General features: G+C 50.6%; 1 protein-coding gene across 3 annotated transcripts in view; it reads left to right on the top strand.

The window, feature by feature from the left end:
* The window catches only part of Chst8 (carbohydrate sulfotransferase 8), a 141,737-nt gene that overhangs the window by 57,685 nt on the left and 61,725 nt on the right, over positions 1 to 22,327 (top strand). For 2 of the 3 annotated variants that reach the window (NM_001107504.2, XM_063261662.1), the window contains exon 2: positions 8,802 to 9,018. In NM_001107504.2, coding sequence (NP_001100974.1) covers positions 8,889 to 9,018 — 130 coding nt within the window. In that variant the 5' untranslated portion in view covers positions 8,802 to 8,888. Of the gene's footprint in view, positions 1 to 2,843; positions 4,132 to 8,801; positions 9,019 to 22,327 lie in introns of those variants that run through there. The other variant, XM_063261661.1, reaches the window with a different exon arrangement.

Below are 22,327 nucleotides of genomic sequence, written 5' to 3'. Positions count from 1 at the left end.
CCATCAGATTCTGTGTGGTAGTGTGCATCTGTAACCATAGCGTTTGTAAGACGGACAGAGGAAATCTCAAGTCCAAACCCAGCCTGGATTCCATAGCAAGTTCTAGACCAAACTAAGCTACAAAACGAGACCCATCCAGCCCCAGAGAAGTTTTTAGTTAGTGGGACACGGTCCCAGCAGGGCTGCATGTTGTGTGCACACACACAACAGTGGTCCCCTCCTACAGAGTGGCCCCAGGTGGCCTCATTAGCCAGCAGGCCCTCCAGTGGATGAGTGTGGCTTTGCAGAGCCAAGAATACAGTGTGCAGCTTGACACTAGAGCCCGGGCTGTCAGAGACACCTTTGAGAGGTGTCATGAAGGCAAATGGTTTATCTGGACTCAGTCCACAGGGACCCAGATGCCTCTGCACCGGTGCTTTTGGGTTGGAAGGACTTTAGAGCACAGCCCCGGAAACCTATCGGAGGCTTTTGTATGGAAGTGACCAAGATCTGTGGTGAAGGTCAGGTCTCAGACCTGAGTGACAGACACTCTCTCCAGATGGCCACATGTCCAGCTGAAAGTGACCGTATTTATATATCTCACTCCAGAGCTGCTAAGAACTTGGGAATTCATTCGCAGTTGATCTTTTGCATGAGAACAGATTGTGAGATTAGAGAAATGGAGTCCTGAAGGTTTCCCAGCTGGTTGAAGAGGAAGCCAAGACCAGACCATGAGCTCCCTACCTGAGTCCGATAAACACCTAAATATACAAAATATGTGTCCCATAAAATACGTCATTTCAATCATTTTTAAAAGATTTGGTTTGTGTGTATGTGTTTTTCCATGTCTTCATGACTTTCTCGTGCTGTGATAAGACACCATGACCAAAGCAACTCATAAAAGAAAGTGTTTCGCTGAGCTCATGGCTCCAGAGGGTTAGAGTCTGTGACGGCAGAGTGAAGGCTTGGTACCAGGAATAGCTGAGAGCTCACAACGGCAAGCAGGAAGCAGAAAGTGTGCTAGGGATGTTAAGGGTCTTTTGAGTGCTCAAAGTCCGCCCCAGTAACCAATATCCTCCAACAAGACCACACCTCCTAATCCTTCCCAAACAATTCCACCAACTGCAGACCAAGTGTTCAAACACACAAGTCTATGGGGCTTTTATTTCAGCAGACAAGTCATTCTTATTCAAACCACCGAACCCTGCTTATATGTATGTGCCTGGTGCCCAGAGAGTCTAGAAAAGGGTATAGGATCCCCCGGAACTGGAGTTGCACTTGTAGGTAACAGTTGTAAACTGCCCTGAACCATCCACCTCTCTAGTCTCACTCTTCCCATCTTTAGGTGTGCAGTTTGGTGGCATTAGCTAAATTCGTGCTGGTGTGCAGCCACCACCGTGGTCGACCTCCTGACCCTCTGGTCTACCTCCCAACCCGCTCATCATCCCAGTGTGGGACTCTGTACCCATTGAAAGACAATTCACCATCCCTGGCCGGACCCGGGCAGTCACTGTCTTGCCTCTGCCTCTGAATGTGGCAATTCTGTGCAGTTGTGTAGCATTGTCCTTTTGTGACTGTTCTGGATCACTGTATGGCTGGTATTTAGTGTGTGTGTGTGTGTGTGTGTGTGTGTGTGTGTGTGTGTGTGCGCGCGCTTGTGAGAGGGCATGTGTGTGCTAGGGTAGGTAAGCATGTGAAGGTCTGAGGACAACTTTCAGGAGTTGATCCGTCCGGCTCAAACATACATTGTCAGGCTTGGAGGCAAGTATCTTTACCCAGTCAGCCATCTTGCCAGCCCTTCCATAGACATTTGATCAACACACATGGACTGTAATTTTGGTCAAAATTTTGGTTTTCTATCATTGAACCACATCGAAAGGTACAACGGTTGTCTTCATTGTCACCTTAGCTGGATTTAAGGTTGTCATGAAAACAGACTTCTGGGAACACTTCATTAATGAAGGTATGCAGGGAAGTTGACATAAGGAGGGGACAGATCCACCCTGAGTGTGGGCGGCACCACCCCATGGGCTACAGTTCCAGATTAACCAAAAAGGAGAAAGCTTACTGAACACTGACATCCGTCTCTCTTCACTTCCTGACGGGAGACTTAACGCAGCCAGCCAGCCAGCCACTCCATGCTCCTGCTTCCACAACCCCTCTGCCATGATGGATTGTAACTTCAAACTGTGAACCAAAATAAACCCCTCCGTCTGTAAGTTGCACTTGTCAGGTGTTTAATCATAACAATGGGAAAGGCAACCGATACAAAAGGTTCGTCAATTTTATGACACCCAAATTATGTAAATATTTTTATATACAATTTGCATATCTACAGGAGAGAGGTTCTGCTTTTACCTTTGAAAATACAGCTTCAAGTCCCCCCCCCCCCCCCAGTTGTGTGGTTTCGAACTGATGGAAGGATTCCAAGTGCTGTCCTGATGCACAGTGGGCCTCGGGAAACCGACTCCAGGGTTGAAGTCTCCTCCCTTACAGACTCGTCCCTGTACTCAGCCGAGACCCAACCAAAACAAACCCATGGCTCCCTGAAACATAAATGACCTTTTTAAAATTCCAAGTTCATGGTGCACTCCCTCCTGATGGCCCCCCACACCTCCATTTATTAACTCATGCGCATTCCGCATGCACTGGCGCTATTGATCCCTTCTCTGGTGCCAGGCATGGTGCTGAGTGCTGGGAATACAAAGATGGAGAGGGCCTCCAACCCAGCTCCCACGGCTCCTGCTGAGCCCAGTGGTAAACACTCTCTGGGGGGGGGGAGGGCTAAACCGGAAGCTCACGGCTTCGAGGATTTGGGGTACTGAGTGGTCAAAACCAGATCTGCCAGGGTGAGGGTTAGGAGGGACTCAGTCTGTCTTTAGAATTCCTATCATCCACCCTATGGGAGTGTGCATCCCTGATCATATAAGATGTCCTGGGGTGAGAAGATACCTGTCACCTGGCCGTGCCTGCTAGTTCTTGGACCAGGTCCTTGGCAACTGTCAGGGTTGCCATGAATTTTCTGGACTCCTTCAGCCTTCAGGGAGATGTTCAGTGTTCCTACTGGGGGTGAGGCTGGACTGCAAGGTTCTTAAGGATTTGGGGGACAAAGTTCAGAGACATTTGAATCTGATTTAACCTTACCACTAGGGGCCCATTTTTCTGACCTGCAGGAGCATGGGGTGAGAGCTGGATTGGGTGATTAGAGGGAGCCTGGCTTTAGAACAGCGCAGAGGATGGTGGGCCAATCACTACGAGCCCACCTACCTCAGGGTGCAGGTGAGCCACGCGGGATGCTGGCTGTGTAGAAACTCAGCCTTGGGGATTTCAGGACTGCATACAGCACCCCTGAGGCCCAGATTTTGGAGGAGGGCTGGAGCAATTCTGAGCCTGCAACCCTGCCTCCAGGTCTAAGCCCTTGCAGCCATCCATCTTCTGTACCGAGCACTGCAACTTTATGCCTACGCATAAAACTGGAGGGACGAGTCCCAGAGTTTGCAGCCGCCGTTGCTGCCGCTGCTGTTAGAGCGGGTTTTAATTAGCTGCAGGATTTTAATGAGCTGAAATCAAGGAAGAGCCCGGTCTCAGAAGTAAGCTGGAGCCATGCACACGAGGAAGAGGCAGTCTGACAAAAACAGATGGAGGTGGTGCTCTCAGGGGACTGGGCCGGAGTGCTCCCTCCAAACGAGGAGGAGCGGATAAGTACCCAAGGCCAGGAGACGGAGGAGGAAAGACTAGGGTCAGCTACCAGTGCCCAGACGCTGTAATGGGAAGAGCAGGGTGCCAGGTCCCCTCTGCCACCGCAGCAGAAGGCACGGTGCCGGATTCAAGGTGACGGCACTGCCTGGCTCCATTCTCCTCAAGTTGCCATAGCAGCCTGTCTCCCGACGAACCGCATCTCCCGTAGCCCTCAGCCGGGGAGGGACGGCATTGTTTGCTCCTGCCTGTGTGAGAAGGACACACAGGGACAGAACTTTCCTGGAGGCCTGGGGCCCACTCACCACGTGGGTACTCCCAAGCTGTCTGGCAGGAGGTGTGGGGGTGGGTCCCCACAGCCAGAGGGGTCCTCTGAGTGACTGGAAGGAACATCCTGGAACAGCCGCAGCCAGGCGTGTCCTTGGAGTCGTCCGTGTCCCGCTGCCGCCACTGGAGGTGCGTGTGTTTTGGCTGAATTCTCAAGTCTTTGCTTATACCCTAAAGTCAATTTCCCCAAAGAGACAACATTTTAAATCAAATAAATAAGGAGATGGGAGGAATCTTCAGCCTTGTCCTGTGTCCCGGGAGGTGCTAGCATTAATTGGAGCTTTTCTTTCTTAAAGTAAAAAATTGGTGACGCCATTCAGGCCTTGGAGAGAGAAACCACTAGAAGGCTTTGTAATTTTGAGCAGGGTTGAATGTATACTCAACCACCCTGTGAATTTTTCATGTCTTAAGCAACCCCTCTTGCAACCTCTTCTTCGTTGCCAATAATTTGAATTTTCTTATTGTCTGTTGGTTTTGGAAAAGGCTGAAGGGAGGTGAGGGACACTCGCACCTGACACCAGAACAGAGTGTAATTTATGTAGTGAGGACGAGGCAGTCCCAGGTGGGAGCTGAGGTCTTGCAAATTCGTTTTCATGGCCCAGGGCAGCCAGGCCATGGCTTGTGACACATTGTTGTACTGAGACCCAAGGCAACAGCTGGACTCAGAGAAGAGGGAGACAAATGACCTTTGGACCAGCATCTCTCTGTTGTCTTGAAAATACCGCTTGATTATAGAAGAGGGAGGGAGGGAGTCTGCAGGAGGGCTCAGAGACACAGGTCATCTGGAGTGTGTGTCTCAGATCTCTGTAGGAAGAGGGGGCTTGCAGATTCCAGGATGCTGGCCCCCTCCTACAGCATTCCAGTTCACAAACTACTTCCTCAGGAGGCTAGGCAGCTGACCTTTTGCTTCTCCTTTGGGTGGAGCCAGGAGTTAGCTGGCCGGATAGTCCCCAGTGAGAACAAACATGGAGAACAGGGTCCAAGGAAGAAAAGCTGATTGGAGTGTAGAGCTAGGTAGAGAAACCACTCAGCCTCTAATACAGGCTCCTGGAGGTGGGCATGCCCTTGGGTCATCTTGGGGACCTTGGAATTGGCAACTGTTGTACAACTGGGTCTCCTGCCTTCTTTCCTGGATCCCAGGCCCAGGAGCTGCATCCTGTCTCCAGGCATGGATGTGGTGCGAGCTGATTCGGAGTAAAACTGCAGAATCCCTTTAGCTGTTGACAGAACTCTGCCGCGGCTCTAAATGATGGCTGTGTGAGAGATGGGGAAAGAGAGGGGGCGAGGCAGCTGTAGTCACATCTGCAGGGTCAGGCTGGAGACAGCAAGGTGATGTCCACAGGGTTCTAAGTCCCATTCTTTGTCCATCAAATGACACTGGAGGGTGATACCACGGAACACTTAGTTTTCTTCCCAGGTATCTCTGTGCCGGATGTGGCTTATTCTTTCTCCTCTCCCCTGCCTCTCTCCCGCTACATTGTTTAGTTTTGTTTTGTTACTTGACAGAATACCTGACAACGTAAAGAAGGAAAGATCTGACTTGGTTCCTGGTTTCAGACGGTTCACTCCATAGTGGCTTGCTATGGGAGAACATCATGGGAGTAAGGTTATGTGGCCGAGGAGGATCTTGGTCTTGTGACAAACAGGAGAGAGAAAGAAAGGTGGAGGAAAGGAGGAGGTGACATCCAGGGACAAGATAGTCCCAGTGGCCCACCCCTTGTTGCCTACTTCCTTCAGCCAGGTTCCCTCTTTCTCTAAAGTGTCTACAACTTTTCCCCACCTGGGAGCCAAGCCCTTAAGACATGGGCCTGTGGGGTCCTCATCCTCTGTGAGAATTATCCCCTCCCACTTTTGGCCAGATCGGCCTCAGGCGTCTGGCTCCCCAGGAAGCTGACATGGCTTGGCCATTGACGGTGTATGTGTGTAGATAGTCAGCAGCGAGGACATGTGTGGATTTATCTGCTCTAGTCTACAGGTGGGGTCAGTGTGCCTAGAAAGGGCGCAAACTTCGTCCCCTGCTTTCTCTCTGAAAGTTCTCTGCCGTGTCACCTCAGAATGCCACTTTAACCCATCCAACTCCTTTCTGAAACTGTTTTTGAGTCTTCTAAAGGGCTGTGACAGCTGCTGTGTGTGGGGGGGAGTGCCTGAGGGTATGAAACCAGGGTCCCAAGCAGCTTCTAAGGGTGACAGAGAATGGCTCTGCCCCTTCTGGGTCCCTCACATTCCCCAGCATCCAGAGACTGAGACTGATGGACCGGACACTGCAGGTAGTGCTTGGGGAAACAGCACCAGGCATGCTCTGAGGATCTCTCTACATGGAAACTGGCCTTTAGGAAATCCTGAAGTCTAAATGGTGTATCTATGGCTTCATAAGACAATGATTAGAGATGCAGGCCAGTCTACTCTGGGAAGCCCTGGTTATCCCCAGGGCTAAGACTCTGTGGTTCTCAGTCCGGGCACACTATGAGCAAGATAGGATTCCTTACTCCACACCTCATTGATTGACAGGTGGCAACAGTCTTTTCTTAGGGCAAGGCTGTTGCACAGAGGTCATGGCTTGCTCGAAAGCCCCAGAGCCGACTCTACTGATAAACTGAGCCCCCCACACTGCTGCTTCCCAAATATAAAAGCTGGGAGGTCGTGGGAACCACCTGCTCCGTACAGTCCAGGGAGCCCAGCACCAGGCGCACAGAGGCCTGCGGCAGGTTAATTAAAGTTAACTGAGTGAAAAAATAATTACAGAGACTGCAGAGGGGAGAAACCCAAGCTGGAATGCATACTTCTCAGCTCCTAGGCTTTGCTGAGAATCAGTCTAGTCCTTGGGAATTTTTTTTCTGCGCATGAAAAGGGCAGGAAAGGACTTCACACACTTTTCTTTCTGCTTAAGGGTCTGCAGGCTGGGAACGAGGTCGGAGGGTCTCCTGGGCCCTATGGCCTTGAGTGGCACCAGCTTCCTTTGGCGCTGCCTTATGCTGGAAACAAGGAGTAACCTTTGGCTATGGTCAGGCCTTTAAGGATCACCCCACCCCCAGCCCTGCTTAAGCCTTGTTCACTGCTTCCTGGTTTGGCCAGTGTGTAAGGCCAGCATCCTGCTGTGCACAAGTGGACCTGTAAGGAAGTTATTTCTACCACACCTTCTCTACAATGCTGGGTTGAACACTCTGACAAAAAGAGACAAAATAAAAGTTTTCCCTATGCACTTTTTATGGTATGCATGCAGTACCCAAAAGGGCCAGAAGAGGGCAATGGATCCCTTGGAACCAGAAAGCTGAGACCTACCATGTGGGTGCTAGGAATCAAAGCCAGGTCCTCTGGATGAGCAGCCAGTGCTCTTGGCCTCTGAGCCATCCCTCCAGCCCAAGCTCTTCTCTCCTAAGTTTGCTCCATGGTTTTATCACAGCTATGGGAAAGTAATAAGCCCTCTGAGACCATCTGTAAGAATACCTGGTGGGATGTAAGTCCCTGCAATGGTGTGGGTGTGGGTAGAATATTGTGAGCATCAGGGATCTGCCTGTGCAGACTTGCAACAGGTATCTGGGGGACTTCCTCTGTCCACTCACCTTTACCTAGCCTACACAGGCCTGAGTGAGGCCCCATAACCTTCCAAAATATCACCAACTGGAGACCAGGTGTCCAGACACGAATCTGTGGGAGACATTTCAGACTCAAACGAAAGTGAGGTGTGCCTGTCTATTTAAAAGAAAAAAGAGAGAAAAGAGTTGCCAGGCAGAGGTGGTGCGCACCTGTAATCCCAGCACTCGGGAGGCAGAGGCAGGTGGATTTCTCTGAGCTCGAGGTAAGCTTGGTCTACAGTGTGAGTTCTAGGAAAGCCAAGGGCTACCCAGGGAAACCCTGTCTCAAAACATCCTCTCCCCCCACCCAAAACCAAATAAGTTGTATTATTTTATGGGTATGATGTTTGGCTTTCGTGTATGTCTCTGCATCATGAACATGCAGTGCCCGTAGATGCCAGAAGAGGGCGTCATAACCCCTGGAACAGATGCTAGTGAACTGCCATGTTGGATTCTGGGAACCGAACCCAGGTCCTCTGGAAAAAGCGGCTCAGTGTTCTTAACCACTGAGCCATCTCTCCAGCCCTGGGGTGTTAACTATCTGGATCCATAATTTGGTCTGATTCATTTGTACTTAGAGCGTTGAGGACATTTCTTCCGTTCTTATGGTAGAGCGAAGGTGACGGACAGCTCTGCGCATGCTCTGAGTCTGCAGCGGCCAGAAGAGCAAGCAGGGATGCAGGAACGCGAGCAGCCTTTGGAGGGAGCATGGTGTTTCCTGGGAGGCTCACGCAGCTGGGCAGGGTAGGGGGGTGCTCACCGGTTTGCCAAGGCTCTCACCACCTTTAACTGTCCCCCAACAACGAGAGAGTGCGCCTCTCTGTGACTTTATGGAAGGTGCAAACAGGAGACCCTTGTAGGGAAGGCAGAGGTGCAGGGAGCAACAGAAGCCCCTTCAGCCTCTGTGGGCTTCAGAAGGTCAGAGTGGACAGGCATGTGGTGAATGGCTGTGATCTCAACACTCAGGAGGCAGGGGTGGGAGGATTGTGAGTTCGGGACCACTCTAGGCTGCATAATGAGTCCGAGTCCAAAAGGAGGAAGAGAGGGATGCATGCACAGGACACACACACACACACACACACACACACACACACGGGGGGGAGGGGTGGGGGGAGACAGACAGAGAGACACACAGTGAGAGAGACAGACAGAGAGACAGAGACACGGGGCCTTAGCCCGATGGGCTATCCTGCAACTGAAACCTGCTTCTTCCCTTTCGTCTTGTAGATCCCAGCCTGATGGATGTCTGGTGTGGATAATGAGGGAAGAACGTGCCTTTTAACACCCAAGAGGTGACCCCGGAGTGCGCCCCGGATGACCCCACGACTCGGAACAATGCGGCTAGCCTGCATGTTCTCGTCCATCTTGCTGTTTGGAGCTGCGGGCCTGCTTCTCTTCATCAGCCTGCAGGACCCTATAGAGCTCAGCCCCCAGCAGTTTCCAGGTGAGCCCCGAGGTTGCTGCTTACCACTGCGGGTCCACATGCAGACTTTCCTGATGGCCTGGGGTGCTGAGGCTGGGAGGATGGTAGCCCCTGTAAACCGAGAAAGGGCCCTGACTTCCTCCTAGCAGGTGTTGGTGTCAGTGTGGGGGTGTCAGGCCTCCAGTTTCAAGGCTGTGGCTTTGGCTTTCATAGCAATTGAGCAGCCCCTGGTGTGGGCGATGGAGAGGCTGCCCATCTGGTCAGCCAGTTTGTTGTCTTCAGGGAATCTCAGGCTCAGGAAAGCCTGCCAACTCTCGGGACGTCTTCCACATTGTTCTGAATACCAGAGGATAAACGTCTTTCTATTTTTAAAAAAATGTCACTGGAAATTGAACCCAGGGTCTTACCCCTTGATCATTTTTTTTTATTATTTTTATTTTGATTCATTGTCTGGCCTTGAACTTGTGTCCCTACCTTATCCTCCTGAGTCGCTGGCCTTATAGGGCAGCACCGTCAGACCCAGATGAACATGTCTTCTCTTGAAAACTTCTGTTATAGCTGGTGGGGTGGCACACACCTTTAGTCCCAGCACTTGGAAGGCAGAGGCAGATGCAGACGAAGCCTCTGAGTGTGAGACCAGCCTGGTCAACATGGCAAGTCTCAGGCCAGCCAGGACTGTGTGGTGAAATCCCAGCTCAAAAAATAATTTTGTTACATTAGTTAATTACTTTATTGGGCGACAGGCCTGCTGGTGGAAGTCTGAGGAGCCATTCTTCAGACCCCTGATTGTCTTCATGAACTCACATGTCTGGAATATGACTCAGTTTCCCTGTCCAGCCCGGGGTTTCCCTCAAATCTGGTTCCTCTGGCCTGAGACAGAAATGAAGTCACATACTGGCTTTGTGAGGCTGAGACCCACTCTTACCACACACCCCCGTTCTCTCTGTGCCTGTGACCCATTGGAATGGTCAATGTCTGCTGGGGATGGTGGGGTGCAGAGAGTGGGAGGATCATGTGGAAGACTTAAGGCAGATAGGGCGTGAAAGGAGGAGCTCTCCGGTGCTCTTGAAGCAAGCTGTGATGGAGCTGGCTGTCACAGGCTAATCTGCTTAGGAGGAAGAGGAAACCTGGGCTTGCAGGCCACAGCACTAGAAGATCTATTGTGAGGAGCCCTCAGAGATGTACTTCCTCTCCAGGGACATGTGCATGAACACACTTCTTAGGGACAGGATGAAAGAGATGTGGGGGCCAGAGGTTTAGACCGATGGCTTCCCGTGACACTCCGGCTTGCAGCCTGAAGCACAGGAGGCATGGGTGCCCGTTCTCCAGCCAGGGGCTCGTTCCCTAGCACTACCCGCAGCTCCCCTCAACTCAGGCCCCCTTCTTTGTACCACCCACTTCATTGTTTTGCTTCTGCAAAATGGAGCTCTGAACCTCGATACGGTGGCCTTGAGCCCAGATGGAGGGCCGCAGGCCTCAAGAGGAAAAGAAGGAACACACAGAGAGCCCCGATCCTGCCTGGACCCTGCAGCTGCGGCCAGAAGCCCTGCACAGGGCGGGGAGGATGATGAGTTATCCCTTTCATGCCAGTGAGTAAGAAGCAAGCTCAGTGGCAGGCCCTAGAAACAGCCTGTAAGCCACTGTGCTGACGCATTCCGGGGTCAACCTCTACAGCTGGCGACTGTCAAAAATGGGCCCGGCTTCTCCCAGCTTCTGAAGAAGCGAGCGTTCTGACTGAGCTGGCTCCTCTGGGGGACTTTGTAGCCTCTTGAGAGCTCTAGAATAGCTAGTGACATTGAGTTGGCACAGCTGGGTCCCACAGGACAGAACCATCACGATACAGGAACAAAATGGTCCCTGTGACTCTGTGTAGTCTATGTGCAAAAAGAAACCAGAGAGCAAGGGAGCTTGAAGACTGCTTGGAGGAGTCGAGCCTCTGGTGGATCCCCTAATGTGTGTGGTTGTGGTGTACACAGAGGCCTAGTGTCTAACTATCTGATGTCTGCACGGTGGGAGGGGCCAGGGAGGAAAGGCATAAGTTTATGTACGGTGTCCATGTGGGGCAGGAGGGTTCCTTCTGTGATCCATTCCTGGGATAGTTCATTTGTTGCCGGGTGAGATTCTGCTCTGTTGATCCTAGGATATGCCCTTCCGTGCCTACAGCCCGCCGGCAGAGCAGAACCCTTAAATTCACAGGCACTGGATTCCTGTCCCCCTTTCTACCTAGCATTGCCCTGACACTGCTGCCCAAGTGCACAAATGTGTGAGTTACAGGTGGGTGGGAACCAGAATGTGGCTGGGAGTTCTGAGCCTCAGATTCGCAGGGTGAGGGATCAGCGTGGGGCGGCCCCTGCGGTGGGCGGAGCCAGGTGAGGAGCGTGGGTGGGTCTTCACTTGTGAAGTTCTATTGGCAGATGCAGGGGGCCACCCTCAACGTGCTTACGTGATGGACAGCCGTGCGGGTCTATGTAAATCACACCAAACACAGTCATAAAACTTTAAGTAATGCTTACGTTCCTTTCCCTGAGCGAAGTGCTCCTGACACAAGCTGTTTGTGTTGATTTGTTTCTATTCATTTATTCCTTCCCTGTACCACTCGCAGCAGCCTAATTGTGATTCGGTAGCAAGAAAGCAATATCAAAGTAATTTTCCACAACATTAGTTACAATTTTCTTCTGATCCTTCAAGTGAAACAACCCCATCCTGTTGGCTTCTCTGAGCACACAAACCTTGATTACATTTATCTGTTGGAAACCATTGCTTACAAAGCATATGCGCCCAGTTGCGTGCCGGGTGGCCCGACGGCCCTGACCAAGCCCTCTCTTTGGGAGTCTCTGTTCCAAGGAGGTGTAGGCTACAAGGCTGTTGCCCTGTCAGCAGGGACACCCGGCGAGGACTGGAACACGGGGAAAATCCACACCAGGGTATGAAGTTTGCTGAGAATAAGAATGAGAGTTCTGTGGGTTCTGTAACGTCAAGAAGACGGGAGAGGCTGGCAGATCGGTTCCAAGGAACCAACTTGAGAAAGGGAATGAATTTCGTCTGTGCTTGTGGCTTTTCTGGGTTCCTCTCTGATCGGATCTCGCTGAACAGTTGCTAGGCATTGAAAGCACATTGTTCTAGGCTGCTGCTTTCTGTCACTGTAATGAACACCATGAACAAGGCAGTGTAGGGGGATGTCGTCTTATGACTCCTAGGTCCCTATCCATCTCTGAGGGAAGGTAAGCAGGAATTCAAGGCAAGAACCGTGGAGGAATAAAGGTCATTGGTGCTCTCCCTCTCTGACTCATGTTAGCTAGCTTTCTTGTATAGCCCAAACCCACCAGTGTAGGGATGGGACTGCCCAAGGTTGGTTGGGCTTTCCTACACAATTAACATTTTTAAAAATGCCTTACAGGGCTGGAGAGATGGCTCAGTGGTTAAGAGCACTGACTGCTCTTCCAGAGGTCCTGAGTTCAAATCCCAGCAACCACATGGTGGCTCACAACCATCTGTAAAGGGATCCGATGCCTTCTTCTGGTGTGTCTGAAGACAGCAACAGTGTACTCATATACAAAATAAATAAATAAATCTTTAGAAAAAATGCCTTACAGACAATAGGCACAAACTAATTTAATAGAGACACTTCTTGGTTAAGGTTCCCTCTCGCCAGGTGACTCTAGGTTTGTGTCAAGTTGACAGACGTGGTTAACTGTGGCATATCTGAATCTCTCCAGGGCCAGCTAGCCCATGTCAGCTGAGCTAGGGCATCAAACAGAATCATACAAAATTACCAACTTCTGTAAGGTGGGTGTCTTAGTTAGGGTTTGCATTGCTGTGACGAGACACCATGACCACCCCAACTCTTATAAAAGAAAAAAAAAACCCTTTAATTGGGGCTGGCTTACAGTTTCAGAGATTCAGTCCATTACTGTCATGGCGGGAAGCACGGGCGCACCAGGCAGACATGGTGCTGGAGAAGGAACTGCGAGTTCTACATCTCAGGCAGCAGGAAGAAAATGAGACAGGGCAGGGTTGGGGGGGGGGGGCAGGGTGTCATCTTGCTTGAGCTCAGAGCCGACAGCTAGAGACATACTTTCCTCCTACAAAGCCACACCTACTCCAACAAGGCCACACCTCCCAATACTGCCACTCCCTGTGGGCCTATGAGGGCCACTTTTATTGAAAGCACCACAGTGGGCCATGTTTTCTTTTTATAAAAGAGTGCTATATTTTAAGTGAGCCCCTTTGGAAGCGAATTTAGGACCAGACAGAAACAACTGTCTCAGCTCCTGGTTTCAGTCCATCATGGGTGGGGGTGGGGAGAACGTCGTGGCCACAGCTTGGGGCAAAGGCCCCTCCCAGATGGCAGACCGGAAGCTGAGAGCATGGACCAGAGTCGACCAGAGTCTCTGGTGACAGACTTCCTCCAGCCCAGCCAAACCTTCTAAAGCCCCCATGACCTTCAAAATGGGCCATAAACTGGAGGCCCAAGCACTCAGAAGATGAGCGTGTGGATCACTGTAGAATCAGACCACAGCAGATTAGGTATCCGAAGCTAACCTTCATTCTAAGATTAGATTTTCTTGTTTACCAGAGAACCCTACCTATCTAATTACAATTATTTTTCCAGTCTACAAAATCGCAAGTCCTAAGGCCAGAGCTTCTGCCCCCGGGTGTGTTTGTTTGTGTGACTGTGTATAACCATGTGGTTCAGGCTAGCCCCAAACTCATAATGCTCCTGCTGCAGCCTCTCCAGTGTCTTCTGGAATCACCTAGCTAGGAACACACGCTAGGGTTTGAACCCAGGGCCTTAAGCATCCTACACAAGTGCTCAACTACCAAGCCACATGCCCAGCCCAAGAAGGTCACTTCTTGACCCTTGATAGAAGGCTCGCCCTTCTCCTAATAAAAGACCGGACTGGGGATAAGAGACTCAGCACAATGAGACTTCAGAAGGCCGAGTCTACATTCACTTTGGCACACCATTTCAACGGCTGTGAACTCTGTATTACATAGAATTAAGATCGGGATGATAGAAAAATGAACCCCAAGTGCCTGCCCCCCTCCCCAGCACCCCAGCCTGGCCAGGCTAGCTCCATCTCTCCCTCTCGGCATGTTTCTCCCTATATCTGAGTTTTGAGGTCCACAGCAGTTATTGACCCAATTCACACATAAATATTTCAATGGTTCTCAGCTCGGATGAGAAGAATTCTTGTTTGTAGCCTCACATCCAACCATCTTACATTCCCTTAAAAGCATCCAACGGCTGAGCGGGCAATCCTTGAGAAGCTGAGGCTGGGGAGTTCCAAGTTTGGGGTGAGCCTGGGCAATATAGCAAGTCCCTGTGTTAAAAAAAAACAAAATTATTTTAAAGACTCAAATGACTGGTTGGTGTTGAAACTTTACTGTCTCGTAGATATACACATATGTGCCTCCAGGGTCTTACCCAGGATTCAGGTCTAGCCACACAGTGCGGTTTCCTGATGAACCCGTTAAATCTCTCTCTACGTGTAAGTTTCTGACTCTCCCTGTTTACTCAGGACACTGGGCCATGGGTCATATAGAATGCTCCCATTGCAGTCTTAATTAATTGCAACAATTTGTCCTTTATTTTCTGTGCTCTACCTCCAGTTGGGAGAGCCTCGCAAAGCGGGCACACATAGATTTGGTTTGGTTCCCCTTGGCTTCTTTAATGAGAATTCACATGTGGCTCTGTGGTCTCCTGCCAGGCAGCTCATGCCCTCCTGCCCTCCTGTAATGTCTGTGAGCTGCCAGTGGTCACGCCTCCATCTGCCCCTCCATCAGGGGTCACACCGAGGCCTCATCCGCCTTCCATCATTCCTTCCTCGTTGCTTAGACGAGATGGGGTTTTGTCTGAATGGGGCCAGGTGAGATGCTGTCAGCGACCCATGAAGCTGAAGTGAGTGTGGGGTTGACGGGCCGGTTGGAGTAATAAGAAAAAGTAGTGCCAGGGTTGGCAGTGCAGGCTGGCTTCCCAGCACGAGGGAGACTGAGGCAAGAACATCGAGAGGTCTGGGCTAACTCTGGCCGTAGAGTGAGTTCAAGACCAGCCTGAGGTACAGAGCAATGGAGAGGGGGGGAGGAGGAAGAGAAAAGAGTAAGGGAGAAAGGGAGGGAGGGAGAAAAGGAGGGAGAAGGGAGAGGGAGAGAGAAAGAGAGAGAGGAGATACTTTATCATGCAGATTCTGTTTTTTATCACTTTTACATAATCCTTTTTAAAAATTTAAGTTAATGGGGGCTGGGGAGATGGCTCAGAGGTTAAGAGCACTGGCTGCTCTTCCAGAGGACTCAGGTTCAATTCCCAGCACCCACAAGGCAACTCCAGTTTCAGGGGATCCAACACCCTCATACAGAAATACAGTCAGGTAAAACACCAGTGCACAGACCATAGAGATAAATAAATCAATCAGTCATTTAGAATTTTAAATTGCATTAATTTATTATTTATTCGGGGCGGGGCACATGACATGGAGCGCTTGTAGAGGTCCGAGGACAGCGTGCAGGAGTCAGTTCTCTCCTTCTGGGTCCTGGGGACTTGGCAGCGGGCACCTTAACCTAGTGAGCCGTCTGCCTGGTCCAAGTTCTATATTGTTTGGCTCTCGCAGAGTGGCTTTTCCTAAAGTAGGCTCTCCCTGCATTTCGGGGCTCTCTGCTCTCTCCCAGAATGGAGTAGCTGTGGCTGAGGTACCGTTGTCACAGCCCTGTCCCTTCTATGATGACCTCTGGTTTAGACGAAGGGACAGCCACTGATGGCTTCTCTGTCTGTGTGGCACCCTGGAGCAGTCATTTCTTAGAACAAGAATATTTCAGAGTAAAAACCACCAATGTTGACAAGAGCATTTACCATGTGTAAAGTCTTATGCTAAGCAAAGACTTTTTCTTTTTTTTTTTTTTTTTTTTTTTTAAGAATGGAATTCTCTGTGTAGCCCAGGCTCGTCTGGAACTTGCTAGTAGATGAGGCTGGCCTTGAACTGGATCCTGCCGCCTCTCCCTCCTGAGTGCTGGAATTATAGGCATCCACTTCCACACCCCAGCATGGTTCTTATAACACGTGGCTTCTGGTATGGTATGCCAAATGGTCACTTGGTAGCTCAGACACAGAGATATTGACCAGATAGATACTGCCAGCCTCTGACCACATGTCAGGCCCCACGGCAGGCAAATTACACACCTTGGACACTGTAGAAGTCCCTGGGAGTTACTTACTATTGCACCATTGGGTGGTGGGCCCCATGAGCTCAGGGAAGTGAAGAACCATGACCAAGGCACAAAGGCCAAGGCTTCAGAGCCAGCCTGTACTGCTAAGCACCTGCTCCCCACATCTCCAGCACACGAGGCCACTGGCATCACTAAATCTCAGGCCCATAGCACAGCCCAGTGTTGACAAATATGTTGAGGCTAGAACGAATATGGCATGTGAGGAGCTCTGAGGGGCTTGGAGGCTGAGACATCACCTATGGCTGAAGAATCAGCCTGGCTCTAGTCCCAGCAACACCTCCCCTCTCCACCTTGGGATACATGGGGCAGAGCTAGTCCTTGCCCTGGGAGATGGGAAACTGGGCACCCTGGACAGAGGAATGGGACATGAGGAAACTCCTTCTAGGACTGGAGAGAGGGGGGCTCAGTGGTTAGAGTGCTTGCTGCTCTTGCTGAGGACCCAAGTTTGGTTCCCAGTATCCAGATCACGCCACCTACAACTTCCTGTAGTGCCTGCTCCAGGGCCTTCAGCTGCTGGAAGATGCCTTCATGCCCATGTGCACAAACACACATTCACATAAATAAAAATAAATCTTTTATCATTCCAGTGGCTGCATGGGATAGGGAGCATGAGGATGACGAGACATACCTGAGCAGAACAGGTGGACACACGGGATACAGCAGATCGGAGCAGGCGAGAGGAGGATACAGTATTAGTTACTGGTACCATTTCTGAGCCTTGGTCTAGGATTCGAGTTGAAGAGTTTCTACCAGTGTTGGATGAAACAGAAAACAAATGTTGATTTTGTTTTGTTTTATGTTTTGTGTTATTTGAGACACAGAGTGTGTAGCTCTGACCTAGAACTCACTCTGTAGACCAGGCTGGCTTCAAACTCACAGAGATCAGCCTGCCTCTGCCTCCAGAGTGTTGGGATTAAAGACATGCACCATCATGTCCAGCTTGAAAAAAGACTGATTTTTAAAGTGTGTGTGTGTGTGTGTGTGTGTGTGTGTGTGTGTGTGTGTGTGTGTGTGTGTACCATGTTCATGCAGTGCTCACAGAGGCCAGAAGAGGGCGGCAGATCCCCGAGGACTGGAATTACAGCTGGTTATAAACCAGCGGCCCAGTGTGGTTGCTGAGAATGAACTGATCCTTTGTCCTTTGCCGACAAAGGCAGCCAGTACTCTTATACGGAGCCATCAGTACTGCAAAATGCCTGACAGACACAACTTAAGGGAGGAAGGGCTCATTTTTGGCTCATGGTCTCAGGGACTTTCAAATCATTATTGAGGGACAAGCCCTAGAATGTCTCTGTCTGACATCGGGGGTGTGGATAGGGTGGACTGTAGTGACGATAGACCGGAAATAAGATAGACACATTTCCTTCAAAGGTCTGCGCTAGGGACCCGCATCCAACACCCAGACCCACCTCCTAAAAGCCTCACAGCCTTGAAGATAATGGTACCAACTGTGGCTAGTGTGTTCAGAACATGAGCCTGTGGACAACTTTTCAGATTCAAACTGCAACAGACACCAAGGAGGGTTGTGTGTGAGCTGAGTTGGTGACCTGGTGGGTGGGGGGAGGAGGAAGACGGAAGAAGACAACCTCTGAGGTGTCTGGCTTTGGCAGATGCAGGTAGAAGGTCCCTTTTCCCAGGTAACTCTGACAGGGAAGGGCAGGGATCATGGGTTCTGTTTCAGGCTTAGGGAGCCTGAGGCTGTAGGCAGCGTGTGGGGTGGTGCTCTATAACCTCTCTAACAAGGGGCTCCACACCCACAGATCATCGGAAGGTTTCTTCTGCCTCTCTATCCTCTTCATTACTTGAGGTTGGGGTCCTGGGGCCAGTGATGGTGGACAGGGCTATTGGAGCTCTCTGCTCTGGAAGGAGCTGGTATGGATATACGTCTGTACATCTGTTGGGCTAGATGCCGAGGTTGGGATCAGGTTTCTGCCTGTCCTGGGACAGAATCATGGCATGTGGGTCTCTGGTTTGCCAGCTGGGGAGAGACCTGTGTGCACCTCTCTGTGCAGGAACCCCACAAGGTGCAGCCCACCTGAGGTTGGGGGAGGGGCGCAAGCAGAAGTGAAGGTGAGTGGAGGAAGGCTGAGTAGACTCTGCTTCAAGGAGCACACAGTCTGGAGACCAAGGACAAGGTCTTGAACCTTTCCCTAGAGTCCCCCCAGTGCATTGTGGGAAAAACATGGCCCTGTCACAAAGGATCCTGGGAGAGAAATACTCACCTGTGTGGTACTCAAAGGACAAAGGTGGCTGTGAGTCTTGGGTCTCCAGAAGGTGAAGGGGTCAGCAGAGCTTCCTGGAGTCAACCTGCTGTGGGACATCCGCCTAACTTCTCCATCAGCCACTTGGTGCAGACCTCAGGTGTGGGCTTGGGCACAGTCTGTGGGGCTGGGAGACTTTCTTCAGAGTACATGCTGCTGACCCTCTGACCCAAGACTTCTCAGCCCAAGTCTACAGAGCCAAAATCCTAGTGTCTGACTGACTTTGAGGCTCCCGTGTTGTCCTCCAGAGACAAAGCAGTGCTGGCTAGACCACGTGTGGCCCTCATTCTGGGTCCCACATTACTAGGGGCCATGGCCCTGTCTGTTCAGAGCTGAGGGCCACTCTACAATTCCAGGTCCATCTGGTTTCTACAGAGACTACAGTCGTCTAGGTGTGTCCCCTGAGAGCTTCGAATCCACGGAGCCTCGAATGATCCACAGTGGTGGCAGCCTAGAAACTCTCAGCCAGTCCGTCAAAGTGTAATGACACCCTCCCTGGATCCTTAGCACTGAACCCTGCACTCTCAGAGCTGGGATATTAAAATTCTCACTCCTCCCAGATCTAGGGAGCCAGCCCCTCCCATTTCCACAGAGCTGGCTGCTTTCCCCAAACAGGTGGATTTTCCTGGAATCCTCTGGAGTCTGTTTCCTGAAGCCGTTTTCTAACGGCACTGCAGAACATCATATATATTTCCTCTAAACCTTGTGAGGCTGACACATCCTTGTTGTGACTGTGAATATCAAAAGTGACATGTAATTGCAGCGATCTATCCTGTTAAGTAGCTGGCAATACATCATTGCAAAATCAGCCGGGCTGGGGCTCTCAGATCCCAGTGTTTCTAAACAATAGACCTGTACCATCTTCAAACTTGCTGAGTGTCGCCCACGGCTCAGTGGGGACGCCTTGCCCTCCCTTGTCTCACCTTTCTGGGACCTCAGAGACACAACTTAACTGGTTTTCAGGTCTTCTGGGGCATGCCCCCTATGCATCATGTAACACAGCCAGGTTCTCCCAGCCAGGGCTGTGGGTGGGGATCAAGGTCAACTGCTCCTTCTACACTTATGAGGCCTTGCCCTTCCTGACCCCTTAAACTCTAGGAATCCATGTGTGTGTGTGTGTTCTTCCCAGGCCAGCTCAGTCCCCACGGTCCAGCAGGAGGAAGGAAGGAAGACTCATTGTACACAGTTGGAGTCAAACACTTGGGCGAGACTAGCAACCCCAGATGGCCCTTTGAGTAACACAGGGCTCCATTCATGTTTAGATTGTGGTGTGAAGGGCCAACCCCTGCAGCTGGGCAGAGGCCAAAAATGAAGGAGGAGTGGACACCAAGTCCTCTGTGGCCATCAGTCAACAAGCGCTAAAAGGAGCTTTCAAGTCCTCAAGCCCTGGTGGGTTTGGGGGTTTCTGGTGGTGCTGGAATGGGAGCCTGTGTTAGTCAGCTCTTTGTTGCTTTACCAAAAATGTCTGAGTAAAACAAGGGAGGAACGATTCCTGTGAACAAGTTTGCAGAGGTTTTCAACCCATCATGGTGGGAAGGGGTGTGAAAGAGCAAAGTACTTCATAGATGCTAGGAAGGAGAAAGAGAGAGACAGAGACACAGAAAGAGAGAGACATAGGAAGATAGAGACACACAGAGAGAGACAGAGACACGGAGAGACAGACACACACAGAGAGACATACAGAGAGACAGAGAAAGGCAGAGCCAGAGAGTCAGAGACACAGACAGAAAAACAAAGACACACAGAGGTGTGGGGTGGGGAATGCCTGGACTAACTGATATTTTCTCCTTATTATACCCAAGTCTCCTGACTACGAGGTGGTGCTTCCCATGCACCACCCATGGTGCAGGATAGATATTCCCTCCTTTCTCAGTTCTAGAGTCTTTCTCCCAAACACAGCCAGAAGTATGCTTCTAAGTCCAACCGAGCCACTCAAAATCAACCATTGGGGCTAGAGAGACGGTTCACGATACTTAGTGATTTTGCACAGGGATTGAGCTCCGTTTCCAGCACTCACAATAGCAGCTCACAACTGCCCCTGGCCTCTGGGGGGTTCCCCAGGCACACACGGCACACATAAACACATCCAGGCACACACACTTTGTATATATTAACCATCGTAGCTGGACCTGGTAGCACAGGCTTGTGATCCTGAGACTACAGAGGTAGAAGCAGGCTAATTGCGGGGCCTGGGCTACAGAGTGAGTTCAAGGCTATCGTAGACAATTCAACAAGACATGGTCTCTAAGTCAAAGGTAATAGGATGCTGGAATGTAGCCTAGGAGTGGGGCACTTGTTTAGCATGCACGGACCCATGAAGCTCTAGGTTCAATCCTCAATACCAAGGGAAAAAAATCTTTGTTTTTAACCAATCTGGACTGCAGAGGCAGCTCAGTGGTTAAGAGTGCTTGCTGCACCTCCGTTTAGTTCCCAGCACCCAGGTTGAATGGCTCACAAGTCATTTGTAACCCCAGCTCCCAGGGATCTGACGCCCTCTTCTGGCCTCCATGGACACTGCATCCACTTGCACATACTTAAAACACAACAGGTACACATAGATTAAAAAAATAAATCTTTAAAAATAATTAGCTATTGCGGTCCATCCTCAAGTTCTCTTGTGTATTTGTGGAAGTCCTGGAAGATCTCCGTTCTCACACTCTCTGGGAGCACCTAACTTTGGGGGACCACTCGGTGTCTACAGCTAGAGTTGTTCTTCCCAATATTGTCTCCCTTGAGCCTAGACTATTCCTGGCCTGCAGCTTCCCAGTACGTCCTTCCTCCGTGTGATCTGCATGTCCTGCGTTCCCTAGTCCTGCAGATGGAGGGAACTTTCACGTTTTCCTGAAGACACCCCGGGGTCTGCAGCCCGAGCTATGCTTTCCTTTCGTGCACTGAAATACGCTCAATGAGAAATAATGAGCGTGTGGGAACTAATAACAGGAATCACCTAATTAAATTAGGAAACAGACATCATATTACTGTAATCTGAAAATTGATATTAATAGAAAATGGTCCCAGCATTGTTATGCTAAAGGTTCCTAGGGGCGGGGAAATTAGAAGAGAAGACAGAACAGGAAAGCGGGGCAATCGTGGCTGATAGAAGCGTGACATATGCTTTCAGGGAGCTACAGTAAAACGCTAAAAATAGAAGGCAGAGCGGTGCGTGGGTTTAATGAATTAATGGACGGCGTTGGCTTTGAAAAGCCCCCACGGCTGCACGCAGGTACAGGATGGTAATTTACAAAACAAGACCATGTAATTAAGCCTCAGAATGTGTGATGCCGTGTTGTTTTAGGGGTGCCAGGCACTGTCTTGGGTGCTTTCTCTCTATCTGTCTTCACCTCAGGAGGCCTTTAGCTTCCACTTAGACAGCAGCTGCCTAACACAGAACTAGACAGGGCCATCTTTAACACAGATCTGGCATTTTCCATTCTCTCCTTGCCCGTTACCTTCATGCCGGGGTCTCTGGGTCTTTTTTTTTAATGTTAGTCTCCTGTCTTTCCCTCCACAGAGGACCTTTCTTGAGTGCACCTTACAGATTTTGGAAACAGCCCAACTCCCTGATTGTAGATCTCCAGGTTCCTCAACTATTATGGTTACTGAGACCCATGGCAGACACCCTCTGAAATTACAGTCCAGCTAGGACTCCAGGTCCCCATTGTGTGTGGACCTGGGCATGGACCCATCGGAGCCAGGCAGTTCTGGTGCCTGCCCTGTCCCTAGGTGGCCTGGTTTTAGATTCTGCCTCTCACAGCGACTCATTGTCCCTCCTATGCAGGGATGAATCAGACTGTTCTTGTGTGACACAAGTCACATGTCCGGAGGGAGTTCTTAGAGGTGGGGCGTCC

The sequence above is a fragment of the Rattus norvegicus genome, chromosome 1 (genome assembly GCF_036323735.1).
Source record: "Rattus norvegicus strain BN/NHsdMcwi chromosome 1, GRCr8, whole genome shotgun sequence".
Lineage (NCBI taxonomy): Eukaryota > Metazoa > Chordata > Mammalia > Rodentia > Muridae > Rattus > Rattus norvegicus.
The sequence above is the reverse complement of the archived record's forward strand: the minus strand, read 5'-3'. Positions and strand labels throughout refer to the sequence as shown.